Genomic DNA, 22,243 nt, shown 5'->3' with positions numbered 1-22,243 from the left:
GGGCCCGCCAGGTTGCTTGGGCGACGGCGTGGGGGCGGGGAAGCGCGCAGGAGTTCGGGGGCGTGGTCTCGCCTATCACCCGCCCCGCCTTTCCTCTTAGGCCCCGCCCCTATTCTCGTGGCTCCTCCGCCCTCCCCTCACGCCCCGCCCCCTCCTGCGCCCCGCCCCTTCTTCACATCCCGCCCTCCTCCCCACGCCCCGCCCTCCTCCTTCTCCCCGCCCGCCACCTCAAGCCTCCTCCCTCCTCCCCACGCCCCGCCCTCCATCTCAAGCCTCTCCCTCCTCCGCACGCCCCGCCCTCTCCCCACGCCCCACCTCCTCCCACGCCCCGCCCACCACCTCAAAAGCCCTCCTCCTCCCCACGCCCCGCCCTCTCCCCACGCCCCGCCCGCCATCTCAAGCCCTCCCTCCTCCGCACGCCCCGCCCTCTCCCCACGCCCCACCTCTCACGCCCGCCCACCACCACAAAAGCCCTCCCTCCTCCCCACGCCCCGCCCCCTCCGCACGCCCCGCCCTCCTCCCCACGCTTTCCATGGCTTCCCGGCCGTCAACCGTCAGACCCGGCTCGTGCGGCGGCGGCAGCAGCTGGCGGCGGCGGGAGCGAGCGGCGCGAGGTCGCGGGGTGGTGGGTCGGCCTCCGGGGAGGGGCAGCTGCGCGGGCCGCGGCCTCGGGGCGCAGTGGGAGCCGGCGGGTCCCGGGGTCGTGCAGGTGCGGCCGCCGCCCCCCACGGACATGCGGCCGGTCTCTTAGGACGAGGTGTAGGTAGCAGGTATGAGGACGGGATGCGCCCCAGGGGACAGGGCTGGGGTGTTCTCCGGAGGGCCTGGATCACCTGTTACCTCCGGAACCTGCCATGGCCCTGAGTTCCCACGTGGTACCGGCCCGGTAACTTTTAGGAGAGTTCAAGTTCGCCGGCGTCCGTGGCAGGGACGCTGGGTCTTCCCGGGGTCGGTTCACTTCCGTTCGTGCCTGGCCCCCTGGGACCACTGGACTCGAGATGGGACAATGTGGGGACGGACAGGAGTGGAGCCTCGGACAGGGGTCTCCAGTCTTTCATCCCAAGTGTTAAAACGCTGTGTGACTTGAGCTCTCTTGGTAATCCACTTCAGGTCCTAGCGTTTCCCCATCAGCAAGTCTCCATCCGTCCTTTCCCACAACACTGGCCGAGGTCCCCACTGCAGCTGTCCCAGGTCCCCACTGCAGCTGTCCCAGGCCGTGTTTCTGTTAAATGTCATGCTGGCTTTAAGGTCATGGGAATGTAGAGGACAAGTGATGTGGGCTGTTCCTAGGGGTGTTTTGACTGGTACCTACTATTTCCCACATTAAAAAAAGAAAAGGTCCAGAGCTTTGGATATTCCTAGAGGTGAATTAGACGGGACTGCTTATGTGTGTCTGCGAGAGTGGGGGAGCGGTGGCAGAGATCTGAAACTCACCTCTGCGCCACAATGATTATTTTTTAAAGCTGTACTTTGATTTTATGTATATTAGTGTTCTGCCTGCCTGTGTGTAAGTACACCATGTGAGTGTCTGGTGCCCGTGGAGGCCAGAAGAGATTGTGGGATCCCCTGGAACTGGAGTTAGAGGTTTCGAGCAGCCATGTGGGTGCTGGGAACTGAACACTGGATCCACTGCAAGAGCAGCCAGTGAGTGCTCTTAAGGCTTAGCCGTATTTCCAGTCCTGTTTTTTTTTTTTTTAATTTTAACACAGTTGCCTATTTATTTTAGCCATGTGTAAAATAGTTTTCATGACATAGTGCTATTTTACCCTCTAAATGAGAATAGCAGTTGAAGATGTATTTGATGTGTATACAAAGTCTTTGCTTGCTGTTCTAGGTTGTGTGTGTGTGTGTGTGTGTGTGTGTGTGTGTGTGTGTGTGTGAATGATTCTGTTCTTCTGTATTAGGGTGAGCCACTTTAAAACTCCAGACTCTAAAGCTGGATGGGCACTCAGGAGGCAGAGGCAGGTAGATCTCTGTGAGGTCTACACAGAGAGCTCCAGGACAGCCAGGGCTATGTAGAGAGACCCTGACTCAAAAAACAAAAACAAAACAAACCTATAGCATCTATTAAAAAGGACCTTTTTCTGAACCACCCTTCTTCAAAGTGCATGGTATTAACTCTGGCATAATAATAGACACCTAAAAAATTAGGTCCTAATCCCTGAGCCTGGAAATGTTATGAGGGAAAAAAAGTTTGCATGTGTGATTTAAGTCAACGGTTTGTTTTTAATTTTTAGATTTATTTTGTGTATGAGTGTTTTACCTGCATGTATATATGTGTACTATGTTAGTGTATGATTCTCACAGAGGTCAGAAAATGGCATCAGCCCCTGGAGCTGTAGTTACTGATGGTTGTGTACCATCATGTGGGTGCTGGGAACCAAACCCAGGTCCTCTACAAGAGCAACAAGTGCTCTTAACTACAGAGCCATCTCTCCAGCCCCAGTCAAAGATCTTTTGGGGACGGATTATCATGAATTATCAGTTTGCCCTAAATGTCGACTTGAGGCTCGTAAGAGAAGCAGAAGGAAGTGGGGAAGCGGTAAGACTACAAAGACAGACTAGACAGAGTGATGTGGTCCTAAGTCAAGGAATGATGGCGACCAACAGATGAGAAATGGGTTCGAGAAGGGAGCCTGCCCATCTTGCTTTCAAGCTCTTGGAGACTGATACTGAAGATGTTTGTGGTTTCAAGCCGCTGTGTTTGTGGTCTTTGTTATGGCCACCATGGACACCGAATACAAAATACTCCTAAATCATACAGAATCCTGCGTGGATGAACATTTTAAACTGCAGATGAGGTAGCAGTGGGTGTAGTAGAGGAGTCACTGTATGTTTTCTTGAATTCTATAAATCTTAAGACAGTGAATAAGGAATTCTGTAAGAAAGAAGATGGAGGTGCATAATGAGGAGGTAGTCGGGCATTTAAGCCCATTTTTAAGACCGATTTTTCAACTGATATGTCACTGTTTATTCTTGCTAAAGAGAGCGAAGGAAAAAGTGATGTACCACAACAATGGCCAGCATGGCAAAATAGCCCAATGGTGCAGTAGTGGCGCTTATATCTTTGGGGTAACCAACACTGTCTAATTGGACTTCCCTTCAATAAAAGGAAATGCATGCCTGTTACTGCAAGTTAGCCAACTACCCATGGCTGGTGAGGTCCTGGACCCCAGTAGAGAGTCTACTATAGCATTTCCCTAAAACAGTACAGTTTTGAACTGCATTCTAGATGCTTGTCCTTACTCTCAGATAACCATAGCGCTCATCCCTCATCAAAATCTTCTTTTTGTAGCAGAGACCCTTACAGAAAGCCACAGTCAACTGCAGAAAACAACGGACTGAGGTGTCCAGCCCCACTTGACACATCTCCAGTACAAACCCTACACCCAAGGAATATCCATGAAAAGGGATGGAGAGATTGGACTAGCCAGAGGACCAGGATGTCTGCTGCAAGAGTGTGTCCTCTGTATGTGACAGGGAAGCTGTTTCCGTGAAATCTCAATAATATGGCTGCCTAAACAAGACCTGCTCAATGATAACACCAGTCGACATGCCAGTGTGGATGAGAGAAATCTCACAAGGTCCCACCCTAGATGAAGAGCTGCAGGCAACAAATGGCTGCTTAGAGAGGAACAATAAGTTGTCTTTGGGGATGAACCCCCGATAGGTTTTCCAATCCTGAGTGGTCAGCCCTAAACACACACACACACACACACACACACACAAGTAATGCCAAATGAACTCAGCAGGCTGTATTTATATACAGGTAGGTGTGTGTGTGTGTGTGTGTGTGTGTGCGCGCGCGCGCGCACTCATAATAGTTAAAGAGGTCATGAATCTGGGAGGAGCGGTGGGGGGAATGAGAGGAGTTGGAGGGGGAGGGTTAGAAATTACTTAAACTTTGTACTTGCTTATGAAATTATCAAAAATGTGAAAAATTTGCAATGTTCAAAATTAGCATAGGCATGCTTCCTAGCCCTTATCAGATTGCTGTCAGGTGCATATAAAGGAAGAGTCGCAGACAGATGGGTACACAAGGCCAGAGTGCTTCCATGGGAGGAATATGGCAACCTGGCCAAGAGCAGTCTTGCCAAGACATTGGGATGAAGGTGTTTCGTCGTTGCTAGGGTTCTGGGAAAAGTAGTGCTCAAGTTTAGCTGATCCACTTCTGGGACCCAGGCGGCTCTTTCACACTCGTGCTCCTCAGAAGTCATCCTGAGACTGCCTTTTGAGATTTAACTTACATATTATGCACTTTACCTGCTCTAAGTGTACAGTCCAGTAATTTTCAATCAATTACAGAGTTGTTAGTCAGCCACACCATTCAGTTTTAGAGCATGTTCATCACCCAAGAAAGAGTCCTCCTCATTCCCATTGGTAGTTGGCTCCTGCCCAGCCCAGCACCGATCTCAGGTCCCTGGTCTTGGGTGAACTTTAGAGTTAGACTGGGGTCCCTGCACTGGACTACTCCGTTGCCTCTGGACAGGCCTCACACTCACTCTGGACCCTCTCCACACAGTTGCTGAAGGGGCATATGCCTCTGGTTAAAATCCTTCAGTGACTGTAGTTACAGCAAGTCCCAGAGCCCTCGAAGGAACCCATGGGACCCTAGCTTGCCGATGTCACCAACTTTTCCTCAGGGTAATCCAGACGGAGCCGGGTTGGAGATGTGTGGTTTGGATATCCTGTGATGTCCCGTGATCACGCTGACGCCTCTCTTGCCTTCTCTTTGGCAATGGGTGCTAAGGCCTCACTTTTGTATATGCTATTTTAAGGAACATCATTCAAACTGAACATCACCTCAGGACGCTTCCTTCCTTCGCTGACCTTCCCTAATTAGCCCTAATCCATCTCATGATGCACTGCTGTTCTTTACTGTTTCCTTCAGTTTACCCAGCCAGGCTCCAAAGTCATACATTTTTAAATGAAAATTTAAAAAATATATACGTTCGAGTTTTTTCTTCATTAGTGTCCCTCTCCCCATTGTAAGTTCACAAGGTAGAAACTTGACCGGTCCCGGACGATCTAAGACAGCTCTGTCCTTGCATTAATAGAAAGTACTTATATAAACTACCCAAATGCCTTTAACAGAAGTTATTATCAAATGCCTGCTCTGTGACAGGCTTTGTGGACGATGTTTTATGTGCAGGAAGTACTTGAAGCTTACCAGTTTTGATATGGGAAGAGAAAATAAACTATATTTGTGTTCCCCGATATAGTTGCTCAATTAAATTCTTTATTCAGAGGCATACCCTTTCTCTTCTTAGTACATCAGTTTCAAGATCATGGGATCAATGTACATTGACCAGAAACATGGTGTCGAATCTCTTTCTCTATGCCCTCTAACTGAAGTGGAAAAGTTTTTACTAGGAAAGAAAGGAAGACTGAAAAGAACAGTGCAAACAAAAGCCCTCAAGGAGCACAGAACTTAGGGTGCAGCAAGCATTGTTCTATCTAGAGGTGACTTGCTGGAGGCAGGCCTGTCCTCGTTGTCATTTGCTCTTAACTGAAATCCGCCCTGACAAGTGTCATTTTGTGCATTTTCTGTAGGAAATCAGGGTTTGGGGGATTTTAGAGCTATGCTGGTCACACTGTGCCCAGGAGAGGGCGTCCAATAGCCATTGTCGTCCCAGCGAGCTCCTCAGAGTGGACACAGAGGAGCCCACCACCTGACACTTGGGACTCAAGAAAGCCCACCTTCCCCATGAACCAGCATGTGCCTCTCTTCACTTACATTAAGTAAAAACACCCCAGTCCTATGCTGTGGTCTTTATTCTGGGGTGGGGGCTGTGTGGTACTGGGGTTTAACCCAGGACCTTGCACGTGCCAGGCAGGCACACTATACACTTTCTAACTGGGAGGGGGAATACGGGGGTAATGACCTGTGACCGGCTACATTACAGCTCACAGATCAGGTGTGTGGAGTTTTGAACCATCATTTCCCACAAATTTTACATTTCTCTGTCTGTCAGAGCACATGTGCTGTTCAGCAGGAGGCCCAGAGCTTGTCCCGTCCCCTGCTCATTGCCGTGCTGGGCTCCACAGGGCCTCCTGTATGCTAACTAGCAAGTCTGCTGTCCTCCTAGTCCTTGGGGATTCTATATGGGTCAGTCTGGAAATCCTTCCAGTGAACAGGACAGTCTCCTCAACCTTAGCATCATGCCTGCTGTTTGATTAAAATCCTGTCCCCTGCTGGTCACAGTACCGGTTCTCTGTAGTTACTGGGTGTCTTATATTTGCTGTTTACTTGGTACTCTGACTTTACTGTTTGTTTTAAAATCACTTTGTCATTTACAAAGGTGTACATACTTGTTTGAGCATATGTTCATATATGTTTATATACATGACATTCCAGTGTTTACCTTGGAGTATCATGGAATGGTTTTCTTTGGCTTCATGTTTGTTTGGCAGAGACTTGACCAGTAGAAAAGATTTTGTGCATATTATCTGACATTTTGCATGTGTTCTGTATGAAGATGCCTGCTTTTGTTTATTCTGTTCGTTTTGGAACAGGGCTCATGGGTTGCATGTGCCCCCTTCCCATGTAGCTTCTCTGTGGTAATGGTGGCGGTGGGGTGGGAGGCCTAGAGGGAAGGTTGGATGTCTTACTTCTCTCTTGTTCCTACTGGGCCCTCAATGTCTCCTCTCCCATCTTCTCTTCCGTTTAGCACACTGTCTCCAGGGAACCCCCCCTTTTGAAAGGTAATTCTCCTCACTGCTTCTCCGAAGCTGCTAGCACACACTTCGAAGGTCCAGTGTGGCCCGGTGTTCTGGCTTCTGTTGCTTGACTCTAGGAATGCACTGGTCTGCACTGATGTGTCTGGCTCCCCTCTGCTCCTTTGAATCTTTCCAGCTTCCCCGTGTCTCCACAGCAGCAGTTCCCAGGGGGATGTGGGAAGTACCTTGGGAGGGAGAATCCCTCTGTTTCTAGATATTTGAAGGTATTCTGTCTTTAGGTAGGGTACTGACAGTATGGAATACACAAAATTTTGTTGGTTTTCCATCTTGAGTTTATGCTTGAGTAAAAAAAAAAAAAAAGAAGGAATTTGGAATTAGACCATCACCATTATTTTCCAAACTTAGAAGCACCCTCTTGACCAAATATAAAACCATAAGCAATATTAACATCAAATAAGTTTTTCAGCTTTTATTAATGACATGTAATGTGCTGGTTTGAGATCCTTATAAGGGGGGTAAGTTCTATTATTTAGCAATGTAATGTTATAAGAGACCTGAAATAATAACAGCCTCCAATCAGAGCACTCATTACCAAAATAAAGTATTCATCTTTATATCTTATTTCTTTAGTAACCCTTTGGAAGCTGGGCATGGTGGAGCACACCTTTAATCCCAGCACTAACGAAGCAAAAGCAGCCTGAGCCTCTGTGATTCCAGGCCAGCCTGGTGTAAAGTGAGACCTCCAAGCCAGCCAAGAATACCTTGTTTTGTCTGGAGGACCCTGGCCAGACAAGACAAACAAAAACCCTTTGGGTCTTAAAATCAAGTTTTATAATAAAATTTGACTTGCATATAGCAATAAAATATTTCTGTATACCTAGCTATTCTTTCTGGAGGAAAAATTTCAAAAGCATTAAAAGTCAGTTCCTGTTGACTATGAGCTTTTTTACCTAACACCGTAATAAAATGGAATACTTTATCTTTCATAGACAAGAACTAAAGAATCCAAACAGGGAAGCACTCTTATTTCAAGATCTCTAAGAAGAGGTAGAAAATAGTTAATATGGAACCAAAAGCTTGTGAATCAAATAATGAAGATCTTTTACCAAGTGGCATCGCATCCAATGGAGGTATGCACCTTTTCCAAAACAAAATGAGAGAGAATTAAACCATCGTCATGATGGCCATCTCAGTTCCTGGTTTATAACGTGCCTTGTTTTTAACTGCAGGGTGCAGAACTTGCTTGCGGGTGTCCATTATGCTGTTTACAGTTCTGTTTCTGAATTAGAGTTCACCTAGCATTTAGCGGAGCATGTCTGGTTTTAGCATGTTTCATCATCTTTCTGATGTTAAAGTTGTTTCTGGGCTGAGGTACCTGAGATTCAGCATCTCCTGCTGACCCCTCATACCTTCCTGCCCTCCAGTGTTTCTCGTCAAACTCAGCGCCTGGCAGACTGTCTCCTCCTTAGGTGTAGCATCATCTGCTTCCTATTGGCCTCATGGGTGGCCCGTCGAGATCTTAGCTGCACACACAGCTTCTTGACCTCTACAGTTGGGGATTATTTACCTAGTTAGATTTTAAGATTGACTTTAGTTTATGCGGGTGAGTGTTTTCTTGTAGGTATGTTTGCGTACCGGATGTGTGCTTGGTGCCCTGAGGTCAGAAGAGGGCAGCAGATCCCCTGGATCTCTGGGGCCTGGGAACCAAACCTGGGTTCTCCGCAAGAGCAGCAAGTGCTCTTAACTGCCGAGTCAGCCCTCCAGCCCCATCCTCTTCCTGTCCACACATCCTGGTAACAAGTGTTGGACTTTAACCAGCCTCTTACCTCGGCCCTCCCATGTCATTACTATGGAGCTCCAGTTTTCCTGCCTACTGGAAGTAGTGGCTGTCCACCATGATCAACGCCATTGGTCCATGTCAACGCCGCCCCAGTCCAGCCTTTTCGGTTCTAAACAGTTGCGTGTCTTAGATTCACACTTGCAAATTCTGATTCAGTAGGTCCAAGCAGGGTGTAGACACAGCTGTATTATTATTTTAAAGTTCCCAAGTGATCCCAGTATAGTACAAAGACTAACAGCTATTACAGATTCTGATATTTACTCCTAAATTACCGCCCTCTGTCTGCATGTCCAGCCAGTCCCTCGCCAGTGCCCTTTCCTTTATCATTTGCGTTCTCACAGGAACACACAAATGCTCATCAGTCTAGCTAATACCTCCATTTGGGGCCTGGGCTGCTGGAAGATTTTGCTATGAATCTCTCACCAGGCTGCAACTTATAGTCACAGTCTCCTACCTCAGCAGGGTCCTGATGCCACTAAGAAATACTTCCTGTGGCCGGATCTCTTTCCAGTTTCAAAACTATACCCCACTAGGTGAGATCCAAACTCCTTGACAGGGCTGCAAGGTCCCCCATGACCGGTATTTTCCTCCTCATATGTGGCAGCAGCTTTTCTTCCCAGCCGTCTCGAGCCCACTGGCCATGTCTGGTGTTCGGTGCTTGCACTCCTGAATGTCCCCTGTCTTCTCCAGACTGGCTACCACGCACACATACATACATCAAGGCTTTTCCCTTCCAGGGTCACGTGATCACCCTCTTTCCCGCCCGTCCCTCCTTTGCGGCTGGTGCTGTCCTTCCCAGTACTCTAGGCTGTATTTTCACTTGCCTGTTTTTCCCGTGAGACCTTGTGCTCCTTCAGGGTTTGCTAAAGGAACCCTACAATAACGTTTGCCGCAAAGTTGTTTCATGGGTAATTAATGAAGTCTCTCCTGTTTAGGTTCTTCAAGCCCGTTTTTTGTGTCTTCTATTCGTGGTACAGTAGTTGAGAATCCATCTTCAACTGGGACTTTAACACAAATGCCTTATTTCCCTAAATATGAAGTGGAACTTGATTCTCATAGAAAGGTCACCCCTTATCCTGGGAAAGAGCACATCGAACGTGTTTTGGAAGAATATTCACATCAAGTTAAAGACTTGCAGAAAAGACTAAACGAAGTGAGTTGTGTTCTTTTCTAGCATCTGGCACCATTAGGCCAAGGAAACATGTTGTCCTGAAGTAAAACTTAACCCCCTGAAAGAAAACATTAGCCATGGGTCTCTCAGCTAAACCTGTTGTTCTGTTGGCCTAATGAGAAGTTTACCATTTTTCTTTCTGGTTATAATGTCTTGGTTTCAGGATATGATTTTAGCAAAATTTGAATGTTTCAAAATGTTATTAATGACATTCATATGCAATTAATAATTGGTTTAGGCCTGCTATTGGTGAAATTATTAAGGCCACTCCACATAGTTAAAAGGGAGGTTTATTTTGTGGGGTAACTTACAAATGAGGGGATAGGTAGGTTGCAGGTCTAGGAAAGGTGCGGCGCAGTCCGGTGGTGTTCTCTGGAGAACTCTGCTCGGTCCACCTCCAGCGTCCAGCGTCCAGGGTCCAGAAACCAAGAGAGCAGGCACATCTGGATTTCGGGTCTTCAGGGTCCTCTCTCAGCCCCGCCTTGTAGGCGTGACTGTTACTGAAGCCTCAGTGGGGGTTGGAACTTCAGATCAAAGCTGGAATGGCTACCCACTACAGCCTGCTGCCCTGCTGTTATGATACGTGGCTTCTTTTGCAGTGGTGGAAAGTGGGATTTTCTATATGTGTACACACAGAATGGTTACATAGAATTTAGAAGGGTTTGCTAAAACCTCAAGTGCATCTCACAGAATCAAGCTGGGTATTGAGTTTCAGTAGTTTACTTTCTAAAAGCCAGACTTCTTACAGCCATGTACAGGAGCTTCATGCCCCCCTTGTTCAGTACCTTTTTCTGTAAATACCCTCTGCTCCAGCAGTACTGAGGCACTTGTTCATCCTGGTGGACCGTGGTAATCTGGATCTCTGTGCCTCTCTACTTGGCTGCTGGGAGACTCCTGTTACCTGTCAGGGCTCTCTTCATGCATTCCCTTCTCTGAAACCTTCGCTCTAGACAGCACTCAGGGTGTTCTCTGTGCAAGTCTTGTTTGTATGTGTTTTGTACATCTTACTGTATCCATCAGTATGTTATTCTGCCTCATCAGACTAGATGAAGACTCTAGGAGATGGACCTATGATTTCATTAGATGTGAAAAATTGTGTGTCATTGCATCATACACATGGTATACGAAGATAACTAAGCCACGGCTCTCAAGGGGATTCACAGTTCTGGAGATGAGCTAGTCACATAAGTAGTGATGAGACCTTGTGATAGATAAACACACCAGCAAGACATGCAGAGACCGAGGAAGCATGGATGGACTAGTAGAGGAAAAGAAACAGTAACTCTGCTGGCAGGATGGCCCAGTGGGGAGAGGCGCTAATGCACAAGCTTGACAACTTGAGTTCAATCCCTGGATCCTATAAGGTGTCAGGGAGACAATGGACTCCCAAGAGCTGTCCTCCCACATATGAGAGGGGGGGGAGGGAGGGTGGGCACCCCGGGAGGGTGGGCACCCCTTCATTTATTTTCTATTTCTAATTTATTCCTGTTACCTCCTGGTAGAGTATGTCACACTTGGTTGGTTCCCAGTAAAGATTTGTGAAACATTTCTAATATTTATCAAACAGTGCTGTTTTTGTATTCCTATGTAACAGAAATGTGCTAGGTACCAGATGTATGGAGATGGAAAAGACACAGTTCCTTCCTTGTAGTCTTGTGACTGAGATACTTACAGCAGGAAATAATCACGTGGGTGGGTTAAATGGTGATGCTGAAGCCACATGACACTTGAGTTCCTTTTCCACCTTGACTTGCAGCATCTGATACAGTACTGTCTCTGTCCCTCTGATCATGCTAGGCATCAGCCTAGAGCAGTGGTCCTCAACCTTCATGCTGTGACCCTTTAACACAGTTCCTCATGCTGTGGTGACCCCAACCAGAACATTATTTTGTTGCTACTTCATAACTGATTTTGCCACTGTTATGAATATGAATATCTGTGTTTACCAATAATCTTAGGTGACCCCTATGAAAGGGTCATTTGACACCCCACCCCAGGGGGTCATGACCCACAGGTTGAGAACCACTGGCCTAGGGCCTCTGGCACACTAAGCAAGGACTACTGGCAGCTGTTCATCCTTTTCCCTTCTCCCTCATCTTTGAGCCTTCCATTCTCTCAGTGTAGCCCAGGATGGCCTTAAACTTGGCTTCCCCTGCCTTAGCTTCCCAACCTTTGGGGATGTAGGTGTGTGCCACTGTGGCCAGCCTTAGCATCCTATTCTTGTTTCTGTTTTATTTGTTTGTTTTTAAAGGTTTTTCAAGACAGGGTTTCTCTGGGTAGACCTGTCTGTCCTGAAAATCACTCTATAGACCAAGTGGCCTTGAACTCAGAGTGTTGGGATTAAAGGCATGTGCCACCAACCAACCAACCGTGTGGTTGTAACCTTTGTATATGGTACTAGAATCTCTGCAAGCACAGGGTTAGGCTTAGGGATAGGGTGACATCCCTACATTATCTTTGTTTCCTCTGGATCTTTTTTTGGTTTTCCTGTTTGCCTAATTTTGTCTCTATTTTTGTATTTTAGAATCTTCTCTTTTTCAGTGGTTTGTTTTCTGTTCAGACTCAAAGATGAGGCAGTTAAAAAGCTGTTCATCCTATACTGGTCATCAGCTCTTAGCTGGGAGATGCTTCAGTGCCTGGCTTTGGAAATCTCTGCATTTTTCTGTAGTTGAGCACCTTCAGAGTCTTATTTTTACATTAAAAATTATTTTTATTTTATATATGTAAATGTTTTGCCTGCATGTATGTATATGCACCATGTGCACACAGTGCTCAAAGAAGGCATCAGATTCCCTGGAACTGAAGTTAAAGATGGTTGTCAGCTGCCCTGTGGGTGCTGGGAATCAAACCCTGGACCTCTGCAAGAGCAGCCAGTGCTCTTAACCACAGCATCTCTCCAGCCCACCTTTAGAGTTATAGATGGTGCCGGGTGGTGGTGGCCACGCCTTTACTCCCGAGCACTCGGGAGGCAGAGCCAGGCGGATCTCTGTGAGTTCGGGGCCAGCCTGGTCTACAAAGTGAGTTCCAGGAAAAGGTACAAAGCTACACAGAGAAACCCTGTCTCAAAAAACAAACAAACAAACAAAAAATAGAGTTACAGATGGCAGTGGCTGTTGCCAAGAATTGATGGGGTCAAAGGCAGTTTGACTTTTTTGTGTACATCATTTCAAGCAGGTTTCCAGAGTTAAGGGACAAAACATTTTCCCATATTTTTGCTTTGAGCTGGGTGGGATATTTGTTTCAGAAAATGGACAAGAAAAGGCCAAGCCAGGGAAAGTTGCTGATGTCTTCTAGTTATCTAGATGAGAAATATTCACTGGGCTCTGAACTTCAGCAGTGAGGGGGTTTTTGTATACATAACAATAAATAACCCGCAACCCTTGGGAAATTATTGTCTTCTATAGGAACTATGTTTTGATGGTTTAATATAGATACAGATTAATTTGTGTGTCTGTGTGTGTGGTTTTTGTTTTTTTTTCAGAGCAATGAATTACATGAGAAACAAAAGTTTTACTTAAGACAGTCAGTCATTGATTTGCAAACGAAACTTCAAGAAATGCAAATGGAGAGAGATGCCATGGCTGACATCAGGTTGGGATTTGTTCCCTGACTTCCTCCTCCTCCTCCTCCTCCTCCTCCTTCTCCTCCTCCTCCTCCTCCTCCTCCAGCAGTGCTAGAGACTGAAGCCAGGGTCTGGGCACTTAGGCAAGTGTTCTGCCAGAGAGATACAGCCCCAGCCCAGAAACCGTCCATGGTTTTAGTCTTAATGCTGAGTGCAATCCCATGTACGTGTATTCTCGGGACTTGGGTGTCTGAGATAGAAAGACTGCTGTGAGTTCAAGGCCAGCCTGGGCTACATAATTGAGTGCAAGGCCAGCCTGAGATATATAGCAAAATTCTGTGTCTTGTTTTTCTCTTTGTAGTAAAATTGAGTAAAAATGAGTTTTCTCAATGTTATTTCTTCTCTTTCAATTGTTTCATAGACGAAGGGAGAGTCAGTCCCAGGAGGATTTAAGAAATCAGCTTCAAAATACAGTTCATGAGCTTGAGACTGCCAAGCGCCTCAAGGAGGACATGTTGAAAGACAGCAGCACACAGATCGAGCAGCTAAGAAAAATGATGCTTAGCCACGAAGGTGTGCTTCAGGAAATCCGATCAATCTTAGTTGACTTTGAAGAAGCCTCAGGCAAGAAAATATGTGAACACGACAGCATGTCTACCATGCACTTCCGCAGCCTGGGCTCAGCTATTAGTAAAATCCTAAGAGAATTAGACACAGAAATCTCTTATCTTAAAGGGAGGATATTTCCAGTAAGTGGTGAGAACACTACTTTATATTACAGTACGTTGAGAGATAGCTTGTAAAATCCTTAAAAATAAGCTGGGGTCTCATTTTTCTTCTCTGAGATGATACACAATGCTCTCTCTTGACAGGAGACTAGCTATTTGGCCTGTACAGTTTATATAGCCAGAGCACAAGTGCTGTGAAATAGAGGCATAGAATTGATTTTAGTACTGTTTCTACTTATATCTCTCTAAAGCATTCCTTTCATAGAAACTCTGCATTTTCTAAGCTTTAGAATTACCAGCACCCAAATTAATATCTCTATTTTAAAACCAGGTAGAGGATCAGCTTGAAACACTGAAATCTGAATCACAGAGCAAAATAGAACTATTACTTCAACAACATCAAGATCGGTAGGTGTCTGGCTGGGGCATAGAAAGTCACAGTGAAATTATTCCAGTTATAGTCTCTCTCCCTGCAGTTCCAAAGTCTACAGACTCTGAGACAACAACAACAAATATCCTTATCAAGCCATAGCAAACTTACGTTAACTTTTCTGACACCTGTTGAAGTTGTAAGAATGGCTTCATTCAAAACTATAGCACTGTAAGTTTTGCTCTAGGGAGAGAAAATGAGCCCAACTCCCAACACAATAAGGACAAATGGAGATTTCTAACCAAGGAAGAAGGTGAGGGATTGGTGGGTGGAACATTATTCACAAAAAGGTTGAAAATTCCTACTAAAGGTAGCCATGGATATAGATTTTTAAGCTGAAGGATAAGCAACTTGATCAGCTGTCAAGGACTGATCAGATGGCAAGAATGAGGTGATTCTTGCTGTGCTTGGCCTGGCTCAAAGACCAACCAGTGGTCAAGGTCAAGGCCTAGGTAGAACAGCCCCAGTTGGCCTAAGAGTGATCTGTCACATATCTGCCGACCAGCTAATATGAAGCATTTAATAGTCTGTGACTTAGTATAAATATTTGTAAACTTGTATTCATAATGTGTTTTGTTGATAGGACCCTTCCCTAAGTCTCCCTGGAGATATCATATAACATATGGTACTCACATCGTGTAACATACGTTGTTCATAATACTCAAAGGTGTTTGTTTCCTTTGAGAACAGGGTCTTGCTGTTGCCCAGGCTGGCCTTGAATTCCTGTAATCCAGTGGTCTTCCTGCTTCACCTTCTCAAGTGCAGGACCAAAGGCACACAATGCCATGCCTTGCTTGATTCTCATAGTTCATTGACACTGAAACTCAGATTGTGAATTCTGAAAGCCTAGTTAGTTGTACGTAAAGGCTTCTAGAGTTATTATTAAAAGAGCAGCTTTGCCAGGTGTGGTGGCGTACGCCTTTAGTCCCAGCATTCAGGAGACAGAGGCAGGTGGATCTCTGTGACTTTGAGGGTGGCCTAGTCTACATAGCAAGTTCCAGGACACCAGAGCTACATAATAAGAGAGACCCTGTTTCAAAAAGAAACAATTAAAAAAAAAAAAAAAAAGACAGAAATGGGGAGAAGGAGTAATGTTTACAAATCCAGGCGTGGCAGCTCAGGTCTGTCATCCCAGCACTCGGGGCAGAGGCAGGAAGATTGCCTACCAATTCAAAACCAGCCAGGACTACACAATTAAAGTCTGTCTCAAAAAAACAGAGGAAAGAGTAACATGTGTAAAACTGGAACAAAGTACTAGGCTTGAAGGTATTGAAAAACATTAGCTTTTGAGATAAGCCATAGGTAAGAATGTCCTGTATCCTAACAGTCATTACATTCTCTCCGCAGGATTGAACAACTGATCAGTGAACATGAAGTCGAAATAACAGGACTTACGGAGAAAGCGAGTAGTGCTCGCAGCCAGGCCAACAGTATCCAGAGTCAAATGGAAATCATTCAGTATGTGTGGACTAGTGCTTTGAAATGGATGTCACCTAACAACTGTTCTTTCAAGCTGGAGAGGTGGCTCAGCAGTCAAGAGCTCTTGTTGCTCTTGCAGAGGACCTGGGTTTGAGTCCCGATCCCTATCTGGCGACTCACTGCTGTTATCTGTGATTCTGGTTCTTGTGTGCTTGGGGGTTGGAGGGAGGGCCCTGCAGGTTTTATGGCCAGCAGGAAAACAATCTGGATGAGGGAGGAATGAAACCTGGCTCAGCCTGACTTTGGTAGCTGGTGCTGAGCCAAACTTCCAGAGTCTGACACCAGTTGGTTTATTTTAGCCACATTTAAGCGCAGCACAGTTTTGAAAAAAAGTTTTCTGACAGCGTTTAACTCAGCCCTTTGAGTGTAGCAGAGTTTAAGACATGTTTGCATTGAGATTCTCTACAAAGTACACCTGGCTTCTTTCACAAGAATGGGTACTGTTGACTCAGAGAGTTCCCAAGATTTAGGGTCTCGGGAGCTTGGCTGAGGTAAAGGTAACACCGGTGGGTGTCAGGACTGTCCTGTCCTAAGATAACATGAAGTCACTTAGGCTGTTGTAAAGCAGAAGGGACTCTCTCACAAGGATGGGTTTAAGGCCTAGAAGCAGTGCTCAAGATTTGGGGTGGAGAGGGGGAAGGTCTGGGGTAAGTAAAACATAAATTCTGAGGGATACAGGTGGAGCCTGGCTCATCAGACAGCAGAGGATCGGCAGGTTGTAAACTACGTTCTGTCCCGGCATTCCAGGAGAACAGGCGGACATCTTTAACAAGCCTGCGTGTTTAACTTTCCCTGCCTTCTCCAGCGCTTATCTGTATGCATGAGAACTTTTGCCTTCTGCAAATTCCCGGGGATCCAACGCCCTCTTCTGACCACTGTGTGCACAAGGCATCTCATGGTGCACGTGCACACATGCTGGCAAAGCTCAGCATGTGAAATAATGATTGAAAAACCTATTATTTTGACTAATACGCTGTCCTAATATCTTTTTGAAATTGCTTAGTAATTCCATGAGGAAGTGATAAAACTTTTCCAATACTTGAACAGAAAAGGTAACAGTAATATTCTTGTGTCACCATGTACCAAGTATTATTGCAAGTATTCAGGCTCCTGGAATTCACTGGGTTGTTCATTCAAATGGTAGGACAAAGAAAACATACCACACATATATTATGAATATTTGTATATAAATAATTACGTGTATATATATAATTATATATGTATATACAAACACAGTTATACATATGTCCAAGTATATACATAAAATATATATGCATATGAAATTTTATAATTTGAACTGATGTGTAAGACTATGCATAGACTTTTTTTTTATAAAGGTTTATTGTGTTTGTATGAGTGTATGTATACCTGTGTGTACAGATACAAGCACCTGTGTGCATGTGGGGACCAGAAGAGGGCATCAGAATCTTTGGAGTTGTAGTTCTAGGCATTTTTAGAGTGTCCAGCCTGTTATGGAGGAGCTGGGACCATGACTGTGGTCCTTATGGGTGCATAGCAAACACCCAACCACTGAGCCATTGCTCTCGTCCCCAGTACAGACATTTTTAATCCTATGCAAAAGTAGAAAATAGTGTAATGAATATATGTATATGTATATGTATGATTGTGTATGTATATGTGTGTATTTATGCATGTATATGTATATATGTGAAAGGCAGATGCTCTAATTGTACCATATGAAGTAATTACTGATAGTATCTAAAATCTGAGTGGCCTTGAGGTATCATGCTGATTCTTAGTTTGACATTTGCTTTTATACCCTCTTCAACCCTCCTAGAGAACAAGCAAGGAACCAGAACTCCATGTACATGCGCCAGCTCAGTGAGTTGGAGTCTACTGTTTCTCAGCTTCGTTCTGAGCTGAGGGAAGCCAAGAGGATGTATGAAGATAAGGCAAGTTTAGACTTCACTCCAAGGACTATTTTACACACTGATCAATAATGTATTTTTGACAGTCTGTTTGAAAATGAAGAATAAAAACAATTTCCGATTAAAAGAGAATATTTTTAAAATCAGTGTAAGTTGGTATGCAAACATGCTAAATTATCTGTTCAGTTATAAACCTTATTTAAATTGCATGTTCAAAAACACTATAAAAATTGGGAAATATTTTTCAAGTAAATTTCTAAAAAATCGAGTAGCAGAGAATGTAGCTCAGTGGAAGAATACTTGTCTAGCATGCCTGTGCCCCTGGATTAACCCTTATTACCACACAGATAGATAAAGAATAAATTAAAGAATATGACTATGGCCAAGCGATGGTGGCACACGCCTTTAATCCCAGCACTCAGGAGGCAGAGCCAGGCGGTTTACAGAGTGAGATCCAGGATAGGCACCAAAACTACACGGAGAAACCCTGTCTTGAAAAACCAAAAAAAATAAAAATAAAAAAATTTAAAAAAATTATCATTTATTTATAAGGCTTTGCTTTAGCAAATACTCAGTACCAGCTGGTCTATATCTACCACCAATGTTTTGGGGACCTGCTTCATCTCTTTAACTTCTAATCATTTTGTGGCTAGAAAACAAAAATGTAAGATTGCCCAAAATAATTAAAATAAAAATTAGGAATGTAAGTCTTTATCTTTCATCACATAATTCCTCTTCAAAGCAGATAATACTATTTTGGGGGAGGCAGGGCTGGAGAGAGGGCTCCGTAGGGAGGAACTGAAATTGTATGAGCTCCTTTTGTAGCTCTTAGCCTCAGAGCAGTCCAGAGAGGCTCACTGTTGTGTTCCAGTTTCTTTTCTCAGGACAAACTTTTCTTTTGATGATTGTCCGCTCTCTTGTAGACAAACCAGTCCTATACAAAGGACGTGACCTCTCTACAGAAACGAGAACAGAAGGGTGGTCTTGGCTTCAGTACATTATGACTGGAAGGATATTGTATTATAATCTGATAGACAAAGTAGTGTAATTGTATTATAGTCCAGTACAACAACTGTTATTCATGACTATTCAAGCCATTTTGAAAAGACAAATATTTATTGATACCAGATTCTGAAAAGTCACAAACTACTCAATCAAGCTCAGTTCACCTGTGTTTACTTATATAATTTGTAATTACTATGGCTCTCCATTATCTCAAGCTTGGAAAAATGATCTCTTCATAAGCTTCATCTAGTTTGCTTATTTTTTTTAATCTGGTCTAATGTATCGTGTTAACATATTAGAGCCCATCGTAATGTGCCCTAACGTAAATAATGGCTCCCAAGAACTTTGACAGTCTTAAATAGTAAACAGTTAAAAGACAAGGAAGACAGCCCGCACATGGGAGGCTGATTTAGAGGATCACACATTCGAGGCCTGCCTTAGCTACATTGTGAGACCCTATCTCAAGAAAGGGAAAGGGACATATCAGTCTTGATCCAGATCATTGAAATGCTGATAAAACCTATCATAGTGAACCTAAGGATGGTTAACTAGGCTCTCAAGAGGAAGCAGCTCCTGTTGCCTTAGTTAGGGAACACATGTTAATATAGAGTTGAATACACCTTAGCCTGAAGTTTCTTGGTGTAACTGAGCAACAAAGATTAAGAAAGTTAATAAGGATTTGCTTTAGAGGGATACAAATATGCTATAGTGAAATGTTTTTGTTATAAAAACTTGGATGTAGGGTTTAAAAAGCATATTCTTGTGCATATTTTGTTTCATTTTCATATATTGTGACTTCATATTGCTAAAATTTTAAAATCTATTTTCTCCTTCACTGTTTCAGTGCAGATTTTAATGTATAATGTTCAAAATTCGAGGGGGGAAATCAATGAAAATGATAAACGTTGGGATGGAGCTTAGTTGGGGGGTGCCTGCTTAGCATACTTAAAATCCCGATTCCACCCCCAGCACCAGGGTCCCCAGCACATAGCTAACATGGTAGCTCATTCCTGAAATCCCAGTAACCGGGGAGTAGGGGAAGGGCGGTCAGTTATCCTTGGGCAAATAGTGAGTTTAAGACCAGCCTGAAGGCTGGAGAGATGGCTCAGAGGTTAAGAGCACTGACTGCTCTTCAAGAGGTCCTGAGTTCAATTCCCAGCACCCACATGATGGCTCATAACCATCTATATTGAGATCTGGCAACCTCTTCTGTATACATAATAAATAAATAAATCTTTTAAAAAAAATAAGACCAGCCTGGAGTACATGAGACCTGCCTTAAAAACAAAGATTATTTTTTTGATAGCCTAAACAAAACTTTTCTACCTAGAGTGTGTAAATTCAGGGAAATCCATTACAGAGGGCAATTTTTTTCTCAGATTAACAAAAAGTATTTCATTTTGGTGAAAATAGAAATTGTATTTCTAAGAAAATCTTAGCTGTAGCTGTTTCAGAGCTGGCCAGTGTGGTTAACTATAATGCTGTCTTCTATTCTTCTCTTCCCGTTTTAGGAGAACCTCCAGAATTCCCCTTACGAATTTGGAGCGGTAGAAGCTGTCACTATTGGCTCTGTAGATTTGGCTTTACTCTTAACTTTCGCTTTTTGACAACAAAAATTGATCATGATCTTGATTCTAAGTTTACTCTATTTTGAAAGTTGCTGGGGCTGGATTCCCTAGTCCGCTGTGAAGATTTAGTAGCACTGGCCGAAGCTGTCCACTATGCTGGGAGAGTGTGCAAAGGCTTCCCAGAGTTCCGTGCAGCTTCATGCTGACACACAGCTCCCTCCTTGGGCCACATCTGTATCATTTTGAGCACAGAATTAAAAAACACCACCATAAAAAAATAACTAAAGCACGGATCCAATATGATTCGATGTGATTGGCTAAAATCAGTGAAATTAGAACGAAACCCTTGTACGGATTTGTATTGATCCAAACCCAAAAGTCTGTTCATGGATGGTGAAAGGGAAAACCAGTGCTGCTATGTAAAAGAGAGAAAACCTTCACTGTCTGTCAGACCTCAGTGCCTCCTGGACGTTTCCAAGGCTTCCCGTGCAGGGATTTCTTTTTATAGCTGTGGGTACCAGCTCAGCTGCTACTTCAGTGGTTTTCCCTTTCACTGTCCATTTCTTTTTTATGGATTAATTCATACAGATGTTTTTACTCTAAAAAGTGAAAGGTAAAAGCAGAGCTATAGCAGCTGAGTCAGTACTGACAACTACAAAACTAGTCTTCCCGAGGGGATGTTCCCGAGGGGGGGTGTTCCCAGGGGGTCTTCCCGCAGGGGTGTTCCCAGGGGGCTTTGGGGGGGTCTTCCCGCGGGGGTCTTCTGAGGGGGATGTTCCCGTGGGGTCTTCCTTCAAGGTCTTCCCAAGGGGGTTGTTCCTGAGGGAGTGTTCCTGCGGGGTCTTCCCGCATGGGTCTTCCTGAGGAGGTCTTCCCACATGGGTCTTCCTGGGGAGGGGGTCTTTCCGAGGGGGGGTATTCCTGCAAGGATCTGGAGGGGCTCAGACAGTGGGCAGCCAGAAGACGTGCTCTTCCCTCCCGCCTCTCTCCTTCTAGTTTCCGTCTCAGATTTTATTGTCAAGTTTGATATTATGAAAGAGCCACCCTGATTTTTTTTTCAGTTAAAACAGACCTATATATATATATTTTACTTTTAAGCAGTTTTATTGAGGTAGAATGACATAAAAAATGAGAATATCTTTAAAACAAATAACTTGGCAAATTTTGATACATAGATACATTTGTGAGACATCATCTTAGCCAATATAGTAGACATTACTATTTGTCACTCGCCAAAGTAACCTTGTGTCCTTCTCTAGTCCTTCCTCACCCCACTCCATCTTCTGCTGACCCCCACACTCCACTATTGAATTTTGTGGGACTTCTGGATAGAAGTCTTTTTTTTTTTTTTTTTTTTTTTTTTAATGCCAAAGGCTGTTTATTGAAGGAAGGAAGAGGTCTTAAATACAGGCTTACAGCACAATGGGAGAACCCCAGAGGGCAGAAGTTTGCTACTGATGTTTTACAATCTTGCATCTAAGCTGTTAATGCCCATTATCCAGGATACACAAACAAGGAACTTCCATTAAGCATTCAGGAGGGTGGAACCCAGCAGGGAATTAGCATTGGGAGGATCTCAAGGTCAAGGTCAGCAAGCAAGGCAACAGTTACCCAAAACAGGGCCCAGGACCCTACAGGTCCCCCTTTTACTAAAAAATGAGCTTCTGACTTAGGTTGCGTGGGACGTTAGCAGGTCACCTTACCCATCATGGAGACACCTGCCCAGGCCACACAGGTGCTCTAAGACCTATTTTTAAAGAACATAAACAAGTAGTTCTTTGCTCAAGGATGAAAATGGCTTGTGCCAAGCTAGGAGTAAAAAGTATTTGCTCTTCTCATGAAAAATTCAAACTGAAAGGCTCTGTTAAATTTATAGCTCAAAAGAGTGGA

At 44.5% G+C, this 22,243-nt stretch overlaps 1 protein-coding gene across 5 annotated transcripts in view; it reads left to right on the top strand.

Moving 5' to 3' along the window:
• Positions 1-589: 589 nt before the first annotated feature.
• The window catches only part of Ccdc158 (coiled-coil domain containing 158), a 64,568-nt gene continuing 42,914 nt past the window's right edge, over positions 590-22,243 (top strand). For 3 of the 5 annotated variants that reach the window (XM_037209176.1, XM_037209177.1, XM_037209174.1), the window contains exons 1-8: positions 591-770; positions 7,671-7,811; positions 9,457-9,674; positions 13,174-13,283; positions 13,676-14,003; positions 14,314-14,390; positions 15,760-15,870; positions 17,690-17,804. In XM_037209176.1, the coding sequence (XP_037065071.1) occupies positions 7,745-7,811; positions 9,457-9,674; positions 13,174-13,283; positions 13,676-14,003; positions 14,314-14,390; positions 15,760-15,870; positions 17,690-17,804 (1,026 nt within the window). In that variant the 5' untranslated portion in view covers positions 591-770; positions 7,671-7,744. Of the gene's footprint in view, positions 771-7,670; positions 7,812-9,456; positions 9,675-13,173; positions 13,284-13,675; positions 14,004-14,313; positions 14,391-15,759; positions 15,871-17,689; positions 17,805-22,243 lie in introns of all 5 variants that reach the window. The other 2 variants (XM_037209175.1, XM_028881928.2) reach the window with 2 other exon arrangements.

The sequence above is a fragment of the Peromyscus leucopus genome, chromosome 10 (assembly GCF_004664715.2).
Source record: "Peromyscus leucopus breed LL Stock chromosome 10, UCI_PerLeu_2.1, whole genome shotgun sequence".
NCBI classification, from domain to species: Eukaryota; Metazoa; Chordata; class Mammalia; order Rodentia; family Cricetidae; genus Peromyscus; species Peromyscus leucopus.
Note: the sequence above shows the minus strand (reverse complement) of the source record. Positions and strands in the feature narration are given on the sequence as shown.